At 35.1% G+C, this 20,277-nt stretch overlaps 1 protein-coding gene across 1 annotated transcript in view; it reads right to left on the reverse strand.

The window, feature by feature from the left end:
- The window catches only part of DCDC1 (doublecortin domain containing 1), a 415,749-nt gene that overhangs the window by 387,153 nt on the left and 8,319 nt on the right, over window positions 1-20,277 (reverse strand). Inside the window, exon 3 of the mRNA XM_057317241.1 lies at window positions 5,039-5,208. Within this exon, the coding sequence (XP_057173224.1) occupies window positions 5,039-5,202 (164 nt within the window). The 5' untranslated portion in view covers window positions 5,203-5,208. The remainder of the gene's footprint in view (window positions 1-5,038; window positions 5,209-20,277) is intronic.

A 20,277-nucleotide genomic window follows, 5' to 3' on the forward strand; every position in this document is an offset into this window, starting at 1 on the left:
TTACTTTTACTTAATCAGGAACATTTCACCAGAAACTTCAGCATAAGCATAAAAATGACATAAGAGTTTTTTATTTCCTTGCTCTTTGAAACACAAAGCATCCTTTGTGAATTTAGATTTCTATGGCAGAAATCTGCATGTGGCTAATAATTCTGTTCATAAGTAGGAAGTGTGGCTACTTTGACAATCATGGCTCAGTAACAAACACACAAGTCTAAGTCATCACACAGTTTAGATATGAATTCAACAGCAAGATAATGACAGTTGCCAAGGATTTGTACTTGCTGTCGCTTCATACCAGTGTTGGCTGTCAAAATGTCTCTTTTTCTTATACAGAAGCCATAGATTTTTTATGGATAGCAATTACTTACAATATACAATGAAGTACATCAAATCTAACAACCATTCTTTAGCCCCTCATTATTTGGTAGTCTCTTTGTTAAATGTAGTCAACCATTTTCATCTAAATTATTTATTTATACCTTATATTTGACAAGCATATCTTTCTTGCTTTATATTCTTATGGCATTTAAACCTTCATGAAGGGTTATGTTTTTTTTTAATATTATCATTTGTAAAAATTATTTTTATCCTATTACCATTTTAATGGTATTTAAACTCTCTAATTAGAATAAATACAAATAAGAAAATGTAAACATAAGGGAAAATGACCCCTAAGTACATTCAATAATAAATCACCAGCTTAAATTACTGAAATGCAACTGATAAAAGAAATAACCCCACATATGTTTGGTGAATGAAACCTGTTATAAAATCCCTGGAGTACATAAAGCACAAAAATTTCATTAAACTTCATCATAACCTTTTTCCAACTTGATGAAATGAATAACCTAAAGATATAAATAACTTTCTACAATTACTGAAAAAATGTGATTTAAACATCGTAGAAAGTAAATAATGGAAGTGATAATAAAAGTGAACAATTCCCCCCAGATTTTATTTCCAACAGCAGAAGAAATTATATTTCTAGCTTGGCCTAGAAATTTAGGTAAGGGTATCCCAATTGCAGAGCAATTTCTAGTTATTTTATAACACTATCTCAAATTTTTATTTGCAACTCGAGGATTGAATAATAAACAATTTATTATGTTCAAACTACACATATACCCTATAAGAGATAGTCAATGTTTGTTAAATTAAACTTGTTTACTTTTACAGAAGGAAATTCTAGACAAGAAGAGCAATTTCTCTGGATAAAGGACCCCTCTGAGTATAGGATCATCCCACCCGAAGGAAGAGAAGAATATTTTTGCTTATGCAAAAGTACGAAGGAATAAAAACAAGGTACTCTTAAATCTAAAACTGGAGGAGGTTATAGATATCATACACAACATTTCCAAAGGAAATGTAAATCTTCAATAGGAAAAAATATAGTCTTTTGGCATTTTAAAAGGAAATAATATATTAATCTTTAGATCTGTAGAGATTTTGTTTTTGAAAAAATTTTGAAAAAAAGTTATGAACTACGCCAAGTGTGATTTCTTGAGAATGAAGGTAGAGCACTGAAGGTGTTTCCTTGCTTCTTTCACTGCTGCTGTCTTCCCTCACTCCCTTCTGTTGCCTACTCCATGCTGGGAATGGACAGCTCATCTCTGGAATGATGAAATTGCTAAACTTAAACTGTCCCTGGAAAAGGAAATATGATCAAATTTTTCTATTTAAAAAATAATCTAAGATTCATTCCAATTAAAAATATCCAAGATCCAGGGCACCTGGCTGGCTCAGTCAGCACAGCATGAGACTCTTGATCTCGGGCTAGAGAGTTCAAGCCCCATGTTAGGAACTGAGATTACCTAAAAAAAAGGAAGTAAAAAAATATCCAAGATAACTAAAATGACATAAAAAAGTGAATGAATGGTTTAGGTGCTATTAGTTTCCCTGAAAGCAAGATTTGCCTATGAAAAAGCAACCAGTATAACAGATAACAAAAAATTATTGGTAATTTACTTTTAAAACTGATTTAAGTCCTTATTTAATGTACTAAAAATAATTTCTCCCACAGGGAACTGAAAGAGTTGGCAACACACTCAGCTGCAAGCTGGATTAAAAAATACCATAACTTTCTATTATAAAAATTGTGAAATTACATCCTTAGATGATCATCAGCTAAAAATCATTAAAATATTTCATGTGTGGGGTAGAAAGAGATACTAATTTTTTTACAACATTCTCTTAATTTTAAAATGCAATTGTAATTTTGAAATCTTCTACTCAGCATTCAGAAATACCTTCCATAAATATAACAGAACTGTCCATAGATACCTGTTATCAATAAATAATTAATTCTGCCATCCATGTCTCAAAGGCTGGTGCCTGTTCCAGGTCACCTGGGAATACAGCAGACTACAGCTAAGCAGGAAACATTTCTTATTGTGCTGCCTTCCTGGAAGTAGCCCTAGGAATTAGGCTAGATATTCCCAGTCATGTGACCTCCTAGTGGTAGGTCATAAAATGGGAGGATCAGACCTTCATTGGCACAATATGTTGAACTTATTTACACTTTTGGTGATTAGTTTTCTTGCTGGGGGAAGGATCCTGGCACAGTAGTTTTCACTGTTACAAACAAATACAACAGAGTGACAAAGGAAAAACATTGAAAGAACACAAGAGAGAGGAGAAGAGTGGATAACGTGAATACAATATAGAATAAATTAATAGCATCGGGTAATAATATGAGAATAAAGTGACCAGTCACTGTATGGCTTTCAATGAATGGATTTAATACATGTGGGCATATTTTGTAAAACATACAGTGTGTTTAGTGAAAAGAAACATAATCTCTTGTGATATACATAAAGGAATAACAAGTTAACTATATTTTAATAATTATTTCTCATAAAAAGATCACAAAGACTTTGGAAGAAAGGTGGCAAGGAAAACAAGAATGAGACAAGAAAAGTTTTAACCTCAATCAGGGGGAAAATGTCTTTACTCATAGAGAAAATTGCCTCTCTCTGATAATCATATTAATGCCAACGGATCTTAGATTACCATTAGCCTTTATGAACTTGACCCCCTTCGGGTTGAAACTCATCATTTTCTTTTTCATGAAAGTAAAAAATCTCTGGGCATTGTCTTTGACTTTCCATTCGATTACCAAGAAAAAACCTACTTTATTTTCTAGGTACATCATAATCAAAGTTGATGGTAACAGGTAATAGTGACAAAAAGAAGCCAGGATTCAGACAACGAAATATGAGTAGCACATTGAAATAAACTATAAAAAAACAGGCAGTAGGAAGGTGTCACATGAAAAGAAAGACTGATATTAAGAAAAGGACAAATAAAGCCAGAGTTAAAATGAATCAGAATCAAAGAAAGAAAATGAGAAGAAAATAGAAAGAAACTGTATAAATGAAAGTATAGTCAACTCTAACAAAAAAATAAGGAATCTAAAAATACATGAAAGATAGTTGAAATAAAAAGTGAATGTAGTACTGTTTTAAAAAGGAAAATTGGTAAAAATAAATTCTAAAGGGAATCAAAATGTGTAAAGAGACATTATATTAGAAATGGCATTTGTAGAAAGGAATACTTAAAAATCCAATTTAGAAATTATTTCCCATTGTCTTATGGGAAAGAACACTCTCATGAATAACTGACATCTCTACTGTGTAACTATACTGGGTAATGATGTTCTAAAAAATTACCTAGGCATATAGCTAGTACACTGTGTAAATAAACTCAGACACTGCTAATATGGACTCAGAGGTCAGAGGAATAAAGCAAAACAAAAATTAGCTAAAAGTCTAGATTTCACTTTCACCTAAATTTACCAACACACACAAAAAAACAAACTGTTTAAAGATATAAATGTAACCTGGCATTTTTATAAGAGATTAACATAATTCTTAATTTATGAATATTTTCTTTTGCTCTTATAGTATATGTTTTCTATTTAATGTTAAGATTATGACGTCACATTTAGCCAGTCAATAGTTTATCAAAATCTGATAAGGGCGCCCAGGTTGCACCACAGTCAGTTAAGTGTCCAACTCTTGGTTTCAGCTCAGGTCATGATCTCAGGGTTGTGAGATTGAGCCCTACAGCAGGCTCTGTGCTGGGCATGGAGCCTGCCTGGGATTCTTTCCCTCTCCCTCTGGCCCTCACCCACCACCTCCACCCCTCCCAGTGTGCTCTCTCTCTCTAAAATAAATAAATAAATCTTTAAAACACACGCACACACACCTGGCAGATACTTTTTCATTCTTTCACTTTTTTTTTTTAAGATTTTATTTATTTATTTGACAGAGAGAGAGACAGCCGGCGAGAGAGGGAACACAGACAGAGGGAGTGGGAGAGGAAGAAGCAGGCTCCCAGCGGAGGAGCCTGATGTGGGGCTCGATTCCGGAACGCCGGATCACACCCCAAACCGAAAGCAGAGGCTTAAGGACTGAGCCACCCAGGCGCCCCCATTCTTTCACTTTCTAATGGAGAAAAAACACAGGAAAAAAAACCTGTGTCACCTCTGCTTTGCATTTCTGAGAAGTGTGGTAGAATATAGTAGTTAAAAGTTCTGGCTGTGAAGTTAGATCCGCATGGGTTCAAACCATACTTTCTCTACCTATAAGCTCTGTGACCTTGGTCAAGTTAATTAACGTATCTAGGTCTTTGTTTCTTCATTGGTAAAACGGAAATGTTTAAACACTACCTGCCTTATATTCCTCCCAAGGTTGTCTGGGGAACTAAATAGATACAATGCCGGTTAAGCATTAAGCACGGTGACTGGCATAGAGCAAATATTATCTGCTCTGCCATTATCCTTTTTATCATTACGCTACTGACCAAGTCAAACTTCAGGAATAATTTGTTTATTGCATCATCTACCTTTTTTCTTCCCATAGAATAAAAGAAATTGAAGGGCTCCAGTCCAGGCAACAACTTTCATAGCTCATCATATCTCCAAGTTATTACTGACATCGTCTCCACAAAATATTGAGCATTTACATAGACAACTTTCTGTAAGCACTTTATCTCTTTCAGGATTCAATTTAAGCTGCTGAAATAATATTCTTACCTTGGTAAATCTTTTGAAATACATTTGTAAATTGGGTGAATGGCATCTCCATTGATGGTGCCTTCACCATTGCTCTGCTGTGATACCTCCATGGCTTTAGTCAAGGGTGATAAAGAAGACTGAGAAAGTGATGCTTCATGATCATTTGTTTTTCTTTTTGCCATTTTCAGCTAAAAATGAGGAAGAATGTTATTTAATTTAAAAGATAAAACCTTCCAGGGTTATAAATTGAGGCTGGAAATTAATGACAATTTATTTCTCATCATGTTCTAGACTATGCAGTAGTTGCTAAATGTGAGATCTCATGATTAAAAAAAAAAAAAACACCCAGAGATGAAAGCCTAAAGGAAAACAAAAATATGAATCTAAGTCTTTGAATGGTATAATCCTGGAGCACCTGGCTTGCTCAGTCGGTAGAGCATGCCATTCTTGATCTCTGGGTTGTGAGTTCGAGCTGTTGGGTGTAGAGCTTTTTTTTTTTTTTTTTTAAGATTTTATTTATTTATTTGAGAGAGAGAGAGAAAGAGAGAAGAGCAGAGGGAGTGGGACAAGCAGATGCAGGGCTCGATCCTCTGATCCTGACATCATGACCTGAGCTGAAACCAAGAGTCTGACGCTTAACTGACTGAGCCACCCAAGCACCCCGGGGATGCAATTTTAAATAGGTTTGTCAGCATAGGCTTCATTGAGGTGATAAAATCTTGGCAAAGACTTGAAAGAGGGTCTTTGTTGTCTGCAGTTGAATCTAATCCCAAAACTCCTGATATTCCTTGAACTAAATTGCTTTCTAGAAAAGCAAGTTAGCTAGTTAGCAAGTTGCTAGACTTATTAATTGAGCATATGGAAGAATGAAAGAACTATAACTTAAACTCACAAGTATTATGGAGAAATACATACCTATAATACATAAGATCATGTCTTTCTCTTCCACTTTCTAGCTATGTGACCTTGAGTATTATAGCCTTTCTGAGCTTTAATCCTCGCATTTGCAAAACTGGTTATCTGCATGGTTATGAGGACTAAATAAATAAAATGGTGAATGTGAAAGCATTTGGCATAGTGCCTGGCACATGCTAGACGTTCATGAAATGTTAGGTAGGTACCTCTTTCTCCATAGTTTAAAAAGAAAAGGTGCTATTCTCTGCCCAGCACTCCTCTGGTAGTCCAACTGAAGACCAAAGGGCTGTTGGCCTTCACACTGTTCCTCTCCCTTTAAGCTTCTCACAGCAGAGGGGACGAGGTTCTCCTCTCAGGCTTCCATAACAACCACGCTTGTTAATTCATTCATAGGTTGAGTCTTCCTAATTGAGGAATGCTTATAAGTGAAAAACTCTAGCTTTGTACAGCAAGGCAAAATTATGTGATTGTATACAAAGTAAATTACCTTGCAGAATGAAATCATTTGACTGCCCTGGTGTGTTTATTTACAGTCCAATTATTAAAAACTAAGAATATTTGCACCACACTATTCAAAAATAACTCTTGAAATATAGAAATAGTTTTAATTTTTACTTATGCATTATTACAATCCTAATCTTCATTAAAAGAGGCAACCATGTTAGTGATGGGTATAGTTTTATTTTCCACGTAAAACAGTTTCAGGACGCCTTTTGGTGGAATGAATTATATAAGTGTGAAATCATTACCATTATTAAATGTAATATTTCTTCTATAATATTACTGTAAAAACAGTGTTATCCTCACTAAAAGTAGAACATATTAACAGGTTAAGTAGAATACGCAGAATACAATAAGTTTGCAGATAACATTTATGCACATTACTAATTAAATGAAAACTAATTGTTAATTAGAAATTAAAGAAATAAAAATGTGTTAATTTTAATTTGACTGACACTACTATGGTATTTTTGCAAAGTATGGGTAAAGACACTGACTTATGTTTTATTAACACATACATAGTTTATTATACTTACACGCTGAAAAACCACTATTTTTTTACTTTCCATCTCTTAGTCATTTTACATGAATATAAGCTCTCACTCATGCCCACCCCTAGATCTGCTCTTCCACACTTTTTTTAAAAAAGGCATTCAAGTACACAGTGATTATAGGCCTGGACTCTGGAGCCAGAGTGTCTGGGTTTATATCCCCACTGCCCACTTACTAGCTGTGACACTTTGGACAAGTTACATAACCAGAAATACAAATCAGTTTCATTTGTAATAAAGGGTTAAGAATAGTAGACACTTCATCAAGTTGATGCGCTCACACACAGTAGGTAAAATGTGTCAGCTACAGAATAGAAAAGATTTAATGGTCTTCAAGTTGGGGTACTAACTACCAATAACAAAACAGTACTTGGGGCTTTCCAAGGGGCATTAATAGTTGTAAGCAAATCAATGTCCAGATCCTTGCCTTCCATATATGCTTTCTTAAAGAAAGCCTAAAAAAGACTTTCAAGCATAAAAGATAAAATTCTGTAGAAGAAATGTAGTGGAAATAAAAGTTTGAGGAGAGGGGCACCTGGGTGGCTCAGTCGGTTAAGTGTCTGCCTTCAGCTCAGGTTATGATCCCAAGGTTCTGGGATCAAGCCCTGAATCAGGCTCCCTGCTCAATGGGGAGCCTGCTACTCCCTCTGCCCCTCGCAATGCTTGTGAGCTCTCTCTGTCTTTCCAATAAATAAATAAATTCTTTAAAAAAAAGAAGAAAGAAATAGCTGTACTTCAAAATAAAACTATGAGAAAAAAGATGTACGCAAGCACGTGCTTAAGTGCCATTGTCATCACCTACCAAAAAAAATGTGCCCAAGTCTCTAGATCTAACTTCTAGTTTGTGAGAAATACAGAAGGTAGAAAAACATGTTAAATGACATGACATGGAAAATAAAGATGGAGAAATGTTATAAGTGAAAAGAGACTAGGAATTATATCAACCAAACACAATTCGTAAACCTTGTTTAGATTCTGATTTGAACAAAGTAACTTTAATAAGACAAACTTTGAGGTAATTGTTGACATTTGAACACAAATTGGGTATTATAAATACTAAGGAAATTATTTAATTGGGTATGAATAAATGGTATTGTTATAATATATATTACCTGTTAAAAATGTATTGTGCATATTTGTCTTCATCAGTTATTCGCTATTGGGTACAACACTCAGTTTTGGATACTATGGGCAATGGTATAATGGCAAATAGGGGTGCCTATGGGGCTCAGTTGGTTAGGCATCTGACTCTTGATTACAGCTGGGGTCGTGATCTCAGGGTTGTGGGATTGAGCCCATGTCAGGCTCTGCTTGTGCTTTCTCACCCTCCCTCAAAGAAATAAATGAATAAATAAATACACAAATAAGTACATAAAATCTTAAAAAATAATGGCAAAATAACCACTTAATGCTTGCAATTTGAAAAAATATATTATGTTAGAAATACAAACCACGGGCGCCTGGGTAGCGCAGTCGTTAAGCGTCTGCCTTTGGCCCAGGGCGTGATCTCGGCGTTCCGGGATCGAGTCCCGCATTGGGCTCCTCTGCTGGGAGCCTGCTTCTTCCTCTCCCACTCCCCTGCTTGTGTTCCCTCTCTCGCTGGCTGTCTCTCTGTCACATAAATAAATAAAATCTTAAAAAAAAAAAAAATACAAACCAAAGTATTTTTTTTAAGATTTTATTTATTTGAGAGAGAGAGAGGAGGGGGAAGGGGCAGAGGGAGAGGAGAAGCAGACTCCCTGCTAAGCAGAGAGACTGATGCAGCGTTTGATCCCAGGACCCTAGGATCATGACCTAACTGAAGGCTGACAATTAACCGACTGAGCCACCCAGATGCTCAACATTTCTTGTGAGTGTCATCATCCCATTTGTCTTCTTATCTTGTATAGCAGAATTGAATATTCAAACTCACATTATATGGTGCTTTCTAGTGGGCTGGAGATAGAAGGAACAAAGGAAAGCATGCATGTGGCAAAAAGATACAAGACAGGGGCGCCTGGGTGGCACAGCGGTTAAGCGTCTGCCTTCGGCTCAGGGCGTGATCCCGGCGTTCTGGGATCGAGTCCCACATCAGGCTCCTCCGCTATGAGCCTGCTTCTTCCTCTCCCACTCCCCCTGCTTGTGTTCCCTCTCTCGCTGGCTGTCTCTATCTCTGTCAAATAAATAAATAAAATCTTTAAAAAAAAAAAAAAAGATACAAGACAAGAAGACAGAAAGTATGGAAATACCATCATCTTAAAAGGCTTCATATCTAGTTATTCCACTACTGGATATTTATCCAAAGAAAATACTAATTTGAAAGGAAAAAAAATGAAGCCCTATGTTTATTACAGCATTATTTACAATAGCCAAGGTTTGGAAGTAACCCAAGTGCTCATCCATAGACGAATGGATAAAAATCTATCTGTAGATTAATGGATTAAGAATACGGAATGGATATTACTTTATACATATATAAAGGAATATTACTCAGCCATAAAAATGAATGAAACCTTGCCATTTGCAACAACATGGATGGACCTAGAGGACATAATGCTAAGTGAAATAAGTCAGTCAGAGAAAGAAGAAAATCTGATTTCACTCATAAATGGAATTTAATAAACAAAACAGGGAGGCCTGGCTGGCTTAGTTGGGGGAGCATGTGACTCTTTTTTTTTTTTTTTTTAAGATTTTATTTATTTTTTTGACAGAGAGACAGACAACCAGCGAGAGAGGGAAACAAGCAGGGGGAGTGGGAGAGGAAGAAGCAGGCTCCCAGTGAAGGAGTCTGATGTGGGGTTCGATCCCAGGACTCTGGGATCACGCCCTGAGCCAAAGGCAGCCGCTTAATGACTGAGCCACCCAGGCGCCCCGGAGCATGTGACTCTTGATCTCGGGGTCTTGAGTTCAAGCCCATGTTGAACATAGAGACTACTTAAAAGAAAAAAAGGAAAACAAAACAAAAGAACAAAGAAAAAAGAGACAGACAAAAATACAGACTCTTAAATACAGAGAACAAACTGGTGGTTGCCAGAGTGAGGTAGGTGGAAGTATGGGTGAAAGAAATAAAAAGGATTAAGAGTACACGTAACTTGATGAGCACTGAGAAATATATACAATTATTAAACCATTATAATGTAAACCTGAAACTAATCTAACTGTATATTAATTATACTTGAATTTAAAAAACATTAGTACTTACATTAGCACTCAAAAATGACATATTGAAGTATAAATCTAATAAAATATGTACAAGATCTATATGAGAAATACCTAAAAGGCCCAGAAATAGAGCTACATAAGAATAGGCCCACCCTTACCTTTGACAAAGGAACAAAGTCAATACAATGGCATAAAGAGAATCTTGTCAACAAGTAGTACTAGAGCAACTGACATGCACATGCAAAAAAAAAAAAAAAAGGAATCAAAACACAGACCTCATATCCTTCACAAAAATTAGCTCAAAATGAATCAAACTAAATGTAAAACACAAAATGATAAAACTCCTAGAATATGAAATAGGGGAAAACATAGATGACTTTGGGAATGGCAATGACTTCTTAGCTCTCGCACCAAAGGCACAATCCATGAAAGAAATAATAGAGTAGACTACTTCATTAAAATTAAAAACTTTTGGGGCACCTGGCTAGCTCAGTTGGTAGAGCAAGTGACTCTTGATCTCAGGGTCGTGAGTTCAAGCCCTAGAGGTTACTTAAAAATAAAATCTTAAAAAAAAATTTAAAACTTCTGCTCTCTGAAAGACAGTATCAAGAGAATGAGAAGACAAGCCACGAACTGGGAGAGAATATTTACAAAAGGTACATCTGATAAAGGACGGTTACCCAAAATATAAAAAGCACTCTTAAAACTCAGCAATAAGAAAACAACCTGATTAAAAGGGGTCCAAGACTTTGAACCTGACCAAATAAGATATACAGATGGCAAATAAGCATATGAAAAGATGTTCCACATCATATGTCATCAGGGAAATGCAAACTACACCAACACTGAGGTACTGCTACACACCTAGCAGAGTGACCAAAATCCACAACACTGACAATACCAAATATTGACAAGAACTTGGAGGAACAAGAACTCTCATTCATTGCTGGTGAGAATGCAAAATGATACAGCCACTTTGGAAGACAGTTCGGTGGTTTCTTAGAAAAGTAAACACACTTTTACCACATGATTCAGCAATCGTGCTTCTTGGGATTTATCAAAGGAAATGAAAACTTAGGTCCACACAAAAACCTGCACATGGATGTTGATAGCAGCTTTACTCATAATTGCTAAAGTCTGAAAGCAACCAAGATGTTCTGAATTCAGTGGGTAAATGAAAAACTAACCATGAAATGATATAATGAGTACTGGGTATTATATGCAACTGATGAATCACTAAATGCTACCCCTGAAACTAATAATACACTACATATTAACTAAATTGAATTTAACATTTTTTTTAAATTTTAAATTAAAAAAGAAGTAACAAAAAATAAAATAAAATAAAATAAAATAAAATAAAATAAAATAGCTACTATGGTATGAAAACACATGGAGGGACCTTACCATTAAGTGAAAGAAGTCAATCTGAAAAGGCTATGTACTCTATGATTCTAACTACATGACTTTCTAGAAAAGGCAAAACTGTGGAGACATTAAAATGATCAGTGGTCGTTAGGAGCATGGGGAGATAGGAATAAATAGAGCACAGAAGATTTTTATAGTAGTGAAAATACCCTATATGAAACCATAATGGTGGATACATTTGTCCAAACCCTTAGAATGCGCAATGCTAAGAGTAAACCCTATGTAAACTATGGACTCTGGCTGATTATGATGTGTCAAATGTAGGTTTATCAATTATAATGAATATACCTCTGGTGGGGGATATTGACAATGGGGGTGACTGTGTATGTGTGGGGGTAGGGGTTTTATGGCAAATCTCTATACTTTTCCTTCAATTTTGCCATGAATCTTAAACTGCTCTAAAATATTAAAGCCTTAATTTTAAAAAAGTCTTCAGATCATTGTTCTCTAGTTTCCAGCACAGTACATATTTAATGGACCAAGCTTCAGATTTAACCTCCAAAGACCAGTCCCAAGTAATACATATTTGGAAATACTTAGGTAGAGCTCTTGGCTATATTTCACCTAGTCAGAATGTATATCTGTCCACTGAGGACTACTGTAGCATTCCAACAGTGGAATACCTTATTTCTTGTCACCTGATTTGGCCTCATTTATTTAACCATTAACTTTGCCACAATGCTGAAACAATGTCTCTGTACGACAGTGGAAGCCATTATAACTTGTGGTTGCTCTCAGGTTGCCCTCAGGTATATAAAATACTGTCAAGATCATGACCTTATTAGGAGACATGTGGAAGACTACCCTTTCAGATATCTCATTTTATAAAGGCTCATCTCCCACACAGTTTGTCCAAAAGGCTGATTATTCAATTCATTGAAGGAAGACACTTAATTTCTTCATGAAATGTACCTTTTTGGTGTTGTATAAACATATAAAATACGTATTAATCACCTAGATTGCTAATTATTTTTTTTTATTTAAGATTTTATTTATTATTTATTCGACAGAGATAGAAACAGCCAGCAAGAGAGGGAACACAAGCAGGGGGAGTGGGAGAGGAAGAAGCAGGCTCATAGCGGAAGAGCCTGATGTGGGGCTCGATCCCATAACACTGGGATCACGCCCTGAGCCGAAGGCAGACGCTTAACCGCTGTGCCACCCAGGCGTCCTGCTAATTATTATTTTTAAAATGAAATTTTCAGTAATAGAAATAGAGCTTACCGTGGAACAATCTATTCTTCTAATTTTATAATAGTTGTATTTCAGAGGAAACCTGTTTTATCAAAATTTGTTTTATAAAAATAATTGTTCAATTGGAAAAAAAGTTAGAGGGTAAGTACTTGAGTCCCAGACTCTCAAGTAAGTTATTTTTCCTGCTGGAATGTTTTGTTCTAATAGCAATAATTATACAACTATACAAACTAAACGTACCAGTATAAACCCAGCCATCCAGCTTTTGCCTTATTCTATGCTATCAGACCTATAGTTAGTGGAACAGTTCTTGCATATTCTTATCACTTTATTATCCTGTCACCCATTGTTATGATAAACAAATCAAGTTTACTTAAACATAAAGAAGGCATCTTTGTGGTCCTGCAAATGTGTTTTCCCTAAAACCACTTTGCTAATTCCTGTTCCCAGCATTATTCCATTCAAACCATCAAATATTTATTAAGTACCACCTATTTCCGGACTTTAAAACAGACAATGAATTCAATGTTGAACAAGACAGCATTATTTCTCTATTAGCTAAATTTTCACTAATGAATATAAACACAATTTTAATTAACTTGTCCTATTAAAAACAATTTGAATGATGATAATTGGGAGTTATTACAGAAATAGCCATATTAAGATTAGAAAGAAAAGTCTGAAAAAAGAAGCCTCTTACAATCTCTTATCCTTGGAGTTAGCCACTATTATAATTTTTGAATATTTGTTTTCAGGCTTTCATCTATGATTTTACAGAGATACAACTTTTCTTTTCTTTTAAGATTTATTTATTTGAGAGAGAGAGAGAGCACCTGAGCGAGCATGAGCACAGGGAGGGGCAGAGGGAGAGAATCTTCAAGCCGACTCCCCACTGCGTGTGGAGCCCAACACGGGGCTCAATCTCATGACCCATAAGATCATGACCTGGGCTGAAACCAAGAGTTGGACGCTTAACCAACTAAGCCACCTACGTGCTCTGAGATATAGTCTTTTCTCTATTTTTTATTTTTTTAAAGATTTTATTTATTTGACAGATGGGGGAGAGAGAGCACACAAGCAGGGGGATCATCAGACAGAGGAAGAGGGAGAAGCAGGCTCCCCGCTGAGCAGGGAGCCTGATGCAGGGCTCGATCCCTGAACTCTGGGATCATGACCTGAGCCGAAGGCAGACCCTTAACCAACTAAGCCACCCAGGCGCCCCTATAGCCTTTTCTTTAAATAAAAGTGTTACCATATTAAATATATAGTTTATGTACAGTTGTGTTCACTGAGACTATTTTTATGTTATTAAATACTTGTTGAGAACATAATTTTTTATTATTTTTTAAATATTCTAGCTAGTTGCTCCAAATGCTTCCTTTTTGTAAATAAAGCTGTGGTTCCCATGCACCTTTGACCATACTACAGAAAAGTTCCTAAACTAAAAGAAGTTTTACAAGTTAAATTCCCAGATCAAAGTGTATGAACAATTTTAAGGCTGTTGATGTGTGTTTCCAAATTGGATTTCTTTTTAGAAATGTACCAATTTCTGAAGCTACCAAAAAATAGCATATGAAAACCCATATAGGAGTACCCAATACTAGAATAAAATATTATCTCTTAATCTGACCAACTGTAGAATTACCTTCTGATAGTGAAAATCTAATTTTTAAAACTATCATTATTTAAATTTTTCATCATATTAATACTCAAAGAGGAATATTAAGGGATAATCAGAGAGATTTTTATGGACTATAAATTATTTTAATTCTACTTAGAAACCATTCATTTAAAAGAAGAAATTCCTAAAATATAGAATATATGTGTTAAACTTCTAGATATTTTAAAGATAACTGAGTTCAAAATATCTAATTAGCCCAATACCCCCTTTCCCATATACTTATGAGAACATATCCAATTATCTTGAAAAAGGCAATTAAAATTACTATTAATAATCTTAATACTAGGACATGTTATAATTCATTTGATAATTACATTTCCCACAAAGATACTGTCAGCATAAACTGTGAAACTGCAGATCCATCCTGTTTACAAGTATCAGAGACAATATGCTCACTATTCTGTTGTACTTAAATGTTGTATTGCAGTTTTTCTTAACAGGTAATACGTGACATGAAACATGTCTGATTTTATGCCTCATAACTTCCATTCTGATGTTTAACATTAAGAAATTATATTTATGTATCACACATGTCAGAAAATAATTTAAATAAACCAAGAAAAATAATAACAACCATGCCTTTCATTTCACATGCAAAATATAAATCTTTTATTCATAGATATCAAAGAACCATCTGTAATCAGAAATGCAAACCATTTATATTTTCTGATTTATGTAGCTAACATTAACTATCTTATCTAAGTGTTCTTGTTTATATTTTCAGAAATTTGTTATGAATCAAAATATTAAGTCAAAAAATTAAGAAAAACCAAGAGACTACCTTTTAAGATTGACTCATGAGTTTTAAAAATTCATTATTTCTAGGGGCACCTGGGTGGCTCAGTCAGTTAAGCATCTACCTTTGGCTCAGGTCATGATCCCAGGGGCATGGAATGGAGCCCTGAATGGAGCCCCACATTGCATCGGGCTCCCTGCTCTGCCGGGAGCCTGCTTCTCCCTCTCCATCAGCCATTCCCCCTGCTTGTGCTCTCTGGCTCTATCTCACTGTCAAATAAATAAATAAAATCTTTATAAAAAATTCATTATTTCTATTCTTTATTCTGATTTTTATAACAAGGAAAAAAATGTAATTATTTTGATTTTAAAAACATACACTGGAAAAGGTACCATTTAAACCAGGCTGAAGTTTACATTATTTATTGCTATTTTTCTTTAAAAAATGCATTAGAATAAATATTTTTCTAAGCTTCAAAATAAATACAGTACATGGTTCTGGCATATTTATTTTTTTCTGAAAAGGTGCTCTGAATCTTAGACAACATAAATACTAGGCAGTGTGGTGGTTGCCATAGTAACAAATAAATAGGAGCATAAAAATACATTCCATTTTTCAAATGTATACACTTTTTTCATAAATATGCATATTTTATAGGTAAAAGATTATCCAACTCTTGCTTTACCTTCCCTTTTAAAGAGAGAAACATCTAATTCTTTAGAAATAAAAGATTATCATGCAGCAATAGAGCAGGCTCAAAAAAGTTTTAAAATGCTATATGGGAAATCTTAAGGTTTTTATGTCAATTTTCCAAAATGAAGACATGAAAAAAAACTCCTTTCATTTTAGATTACTTTAATGGTCAGTTCTTTAGGTAAGAATAAAATTGCATAAACTTCTTTTCCTCCCAAGCATGAAATTCCCTTTTATTTTGCATAAGTTTATTATTGCCATGAATTAAATGTAGCACTTGACCATGGAAAGCTGAAAGCTCTGTTGATCACAAAGAAGCCCAAGAAGTTTAATACTAACCCATGAGCTACTACTTAAATAAATGTTCTGAAAATATTTACTCCAATGTGCTAAATTGGAGTTCAAAGAGTTCTTTCCTTTCTCTTCTCCCTTCATTAAAATACAATCTTCCTGTTTACAGATATCCTAGTAGTCACAAAAAGGATATTGATAAAGTGTTCTGAGTTGTATACTTACAGCTAAAAAGGACTTACCCTACATTTTATAGGGTTGGAGAGGGGCTGTGTGATAAGCCATGATGTCAAGTTTGAAATTTATTGAAAGTTGTTGAAAGTCACTGTTCTGTTACCAAAACAGAACAGGAAGATTGCTCAATTGTTACTGGGACACAAATCCTTCAAATCCAATTACATTAATTTGGACTTCCAATTTGTTTCATTAACAACTATCATGTAACATTCTCCTAGAGTGAGAATTCAAAATTTTAAAAGATCACCATCTAGGCCATCTAGGCAGAGTGCCAAATAAGAGGTGAAAAGCAGTGTTGTAGGGCCTACCTTGTGCTCACTCCTTGATGGAGAGGCCATGTACTGTAATGGCTAAGGACAACTGAACTAGCCTGTAAGAGGAACATCCTCATTCAAGCATAGATATGATCCCACTTACTCTTATTAAAGAGAACTAGAGTTTTTTCATTGGGGAGATAGTAAATTTAAACTTTAAGAAGTCCGAAAAATGAATTAAGATACTAGTCAAATATTTATGACTATTGGAATAGAATAAGTTATACAGATGATGTGACTAGGGCAAAAGAAAAAAAAATCATCTTGTCAGTCTTCTTTCCTCCCAATCTTTTAAACTATGTCCCTCTCCTTTTACTATCTTAAAATGGTGGGAAAATATCCCTGGAGACTGGAAAAGGGAAAACATATCCGTCTTTAAAACAAGGGGAACATGATTTGGCAATTAGACAGCTTAGTTTAACCTGGGAACATGCAATAACAAATTAAACAATCAATTAGTAACACCTAGAAGGGCATAAAATACTGGAAAACAAACAACATAATATCTCAAAGGCCAAATATGCCAAATGAACTTAGTATCTTTTTTTTCTGATAGAATGGACAGGTCATACTGTCAAGTAAGAAGTGAATAGTGTTGTCTACTTCAGGGTTTAAGCCTTTTTAGTCTATTCTCCAATTCAGGATAAGGAAAAATGGTTAAGAAGAAAAGAATGTAAAAACTGTCTTCATTGCTAAACGAATGGCTATTGACACACTTCTTCTCTCCTGAGGATCTGTTTCAGAACTCCTTATTGATGACTAGTCAAGAATCTTGACCTCTTTTATGTTTAGCTCCACCATATCAGATCCCTGAAATGTCTCAAAATTTAAAAGTTTATTTCCTTAGTTTTCTTTCTAATTTGTTGACCCTTCTTTCCCCTAGGGATCTTAAATGGCTTGTTGCTTCAACTAAGTGATGCTGCACTGGGACAAGATATAAATCCATTTTAGGTAGAAATTTTGAGAAGGAAAAAGGGAATGCTTTGTGAATAAAATTAAAAGCATTTTCTATGACTAGAGAAAATGGTAAGTAATGGAATGGTATTTAAATAGAAGTGCTCATAAAAATATTCAAAACTTGAATAGTGTGAAGAATAGCTGTTATTTTTTTTTTAAGATTTTATTTATTTATTTGACAGAGAGAGAGAGAGAGAGCCAGCGAGAGAGGGAACACAAGCAGGGGGAGTGGGAGAGGAAGAAGCAGGCTCCCAGCGCCCTCGGTGAGGCAGGGAGCCTGATGCGGGGCTGGATCCCAGGACCCTGGGATCACGCCTTGAGCCGAAGGCAGACACTTAATGACTGAGCCACCCAGGCGCCCCAAGAATATCTGTTATTTGTTTAGAAAAAAGGGAGAAAGATGAAGAAGATTAAGTGTGTGGAGTCAAGAAATGAACCTAATTTTCAAGGAGAGAAGTCTCTGTGTCATACGACCAACCAATTAATTACACAAGTGGATCAGAAGCATAACTATGGTGGAAAGAGGCACCAATTGAAAAAGGAAGTAAAAAATCTGGTCTCTATTACAGAATCAGAATCATAGTCAACTGCTATGTTGAACTAAGCTGCCTATTGTACCAGGAGAATTGTTGTTCCTCATTATGTAATTAACACACCTGTTTTCTCAGCTTCTGTTACTATTTACATTTATATACCTTAGGAAGAAAAAAATTTGGTCCCTGAATTGTTTATTTGACCTTAACTATTTTTCTAACCTTAAATACCATGTAAACAATCAATCAGAGATGCTCCCAAGTTAGAGAGGAAAGAGTGTGCCTTGGACATTATCTATGCAGGGTAATCAAGAAGGAAATGGGGTGGGGCGCTTGGTGTCTCAGTTGGTTGAGCATTGGACTCTTGATTTCGGTTTGGGGCATGGTCTTGGGGTCTGGGATTGAGCCCCACCTCAAGCTCAGCAGGGAGTCTGCTTGAAGATTTTTTTCCCTCTCCTTCTGCCCCTCCTCTCACTAAAATAAATAAATTAAAAAAAAAAAAAGAAGTTAATGGGGGCAAGTAACAACTCCAACCTTCCTCTCTTCCACTCTCCCAACACAAAGCAGTCATGTCTCTCTCTTCCACTCTCACCTTACAATATTCCAGAATGTTTCTACATTATGAAAAAGTTTTGCCAGATAAAACTGACTTCATTTTATTACTAACAAATACTGAGAACAGAGGGGAATACTTATATTTACTAAGCCAGGACTATAATCAATAATTTATTCTAATACCTGAAGAAAAAATAAAGAAATAATCATGTAGATTCAGAAAACATGAAGGCAGTGCACTGTAATGGAAAGACCTCTGGAACTAACCCAAGAAATTCTCGAGTTGTGTTCTTAGTTTGGGGCCAGACCTGGGGTAAATCCTTAACTTTCGTGGGCTCATTTCCTCTAAAAAAGGACAAGGAAGAATGCTAATACAGGGGAACTCTAAAGTTCTTCTATCTGTATAGTTTTAGCCATTTAGTAGAAGAGCTTTCACATATGGGAGCTAAGGCAGTGTGACAGAAAATGCAAAAGATGTGGACTCAGCTAACTTGAGTTTGAATCTTACGTCTGCCCCTCATCAGTCTTATTTCCTTATGTGTATGACAATAGCATCTGCCTTACACATCTTATAGAATTGTTATACAGATCAAATGAGGAAATATATAAGGTGTGAAAGTGCTTGTTAATTATAAACATTAGACCTCATTTTTGTATTTAGTTCTGCATCTTACACTAAGAAAGAAATTTTAGAAAAGCCACAATGTGTTCCAAAGTCTCCTTTTTATCAAAGAAGACGAAATATTTATAATTTACAATTTAAGGGTGTCTGTTTCCTCAGCTACTGATTTGCTAAGAGTGTCACAGTTGGACAGCCCAGTTTCCTATGAACTCAGGTGTCATAGGAAAAATACGTAAGATATCTAAACCAATTAGAAGTGGAAACTTTGGCCCAAAGTCAAAGAGCTATGTTGGATGGTAGTATGTTAGAAGTAGAAAGAAAGGGGGGAAAAGTAGAAAGGAAAAGGAGAATTGGCTGTGCTGTAGAAATAATCAACTTGAAGTCTAGACTAACACTAAGATAAGGAATATGAGCAGAAAGCAGTTGAGGGCATTGGGAATCAACATTCTGATTCTATAAAGTGTACTAGTTGGACCTGCCTTATAGATGACGAAGTCCCTGTAGAAAAAATAAACTGGGAGGTCATCAGACATAAAGAATAACACATTTGGAAAGCTTAGCCAGTAAAAATATTATGAAATTGGGCTACTAAATATAAGGATCTCAACCTTTTTTACTGATAATTTGCTTTTATCATTATGCTATCTGAATTTTCACTGAGTAAATATGTAATGAATTTCAGATGGCTCTACTCAAATTTCCAGAACACAAACAGTTCATTTGTGAAGGCTTGGCACTTTTAGTTGATATATATAAAATGGGAAAATACATATACATACATATACATATCTATATACATTATATATATATATACATACTATATAAATATATATAATCAAATATAAAATAAGGAGAATGAGTTATAAGATGCATATAAAAACTCATATATTGATTTACTATCATATAGA

The sequence above is a fragment of the Ursus arctos genome, unplaced genomic scaffold, assembly GCF_023065955.2.
Source record: "Ursus arctos isolate Adak ecotype North America unplaced genomic scaffold, UrsArc2.0 scaffold_23, whole genome shotgun sequence".
NCBI lineage: Eukaryota > Metazoa > Chordata > Mammalia > Carnivora > Ursidae > Ursus > Ursus arctos.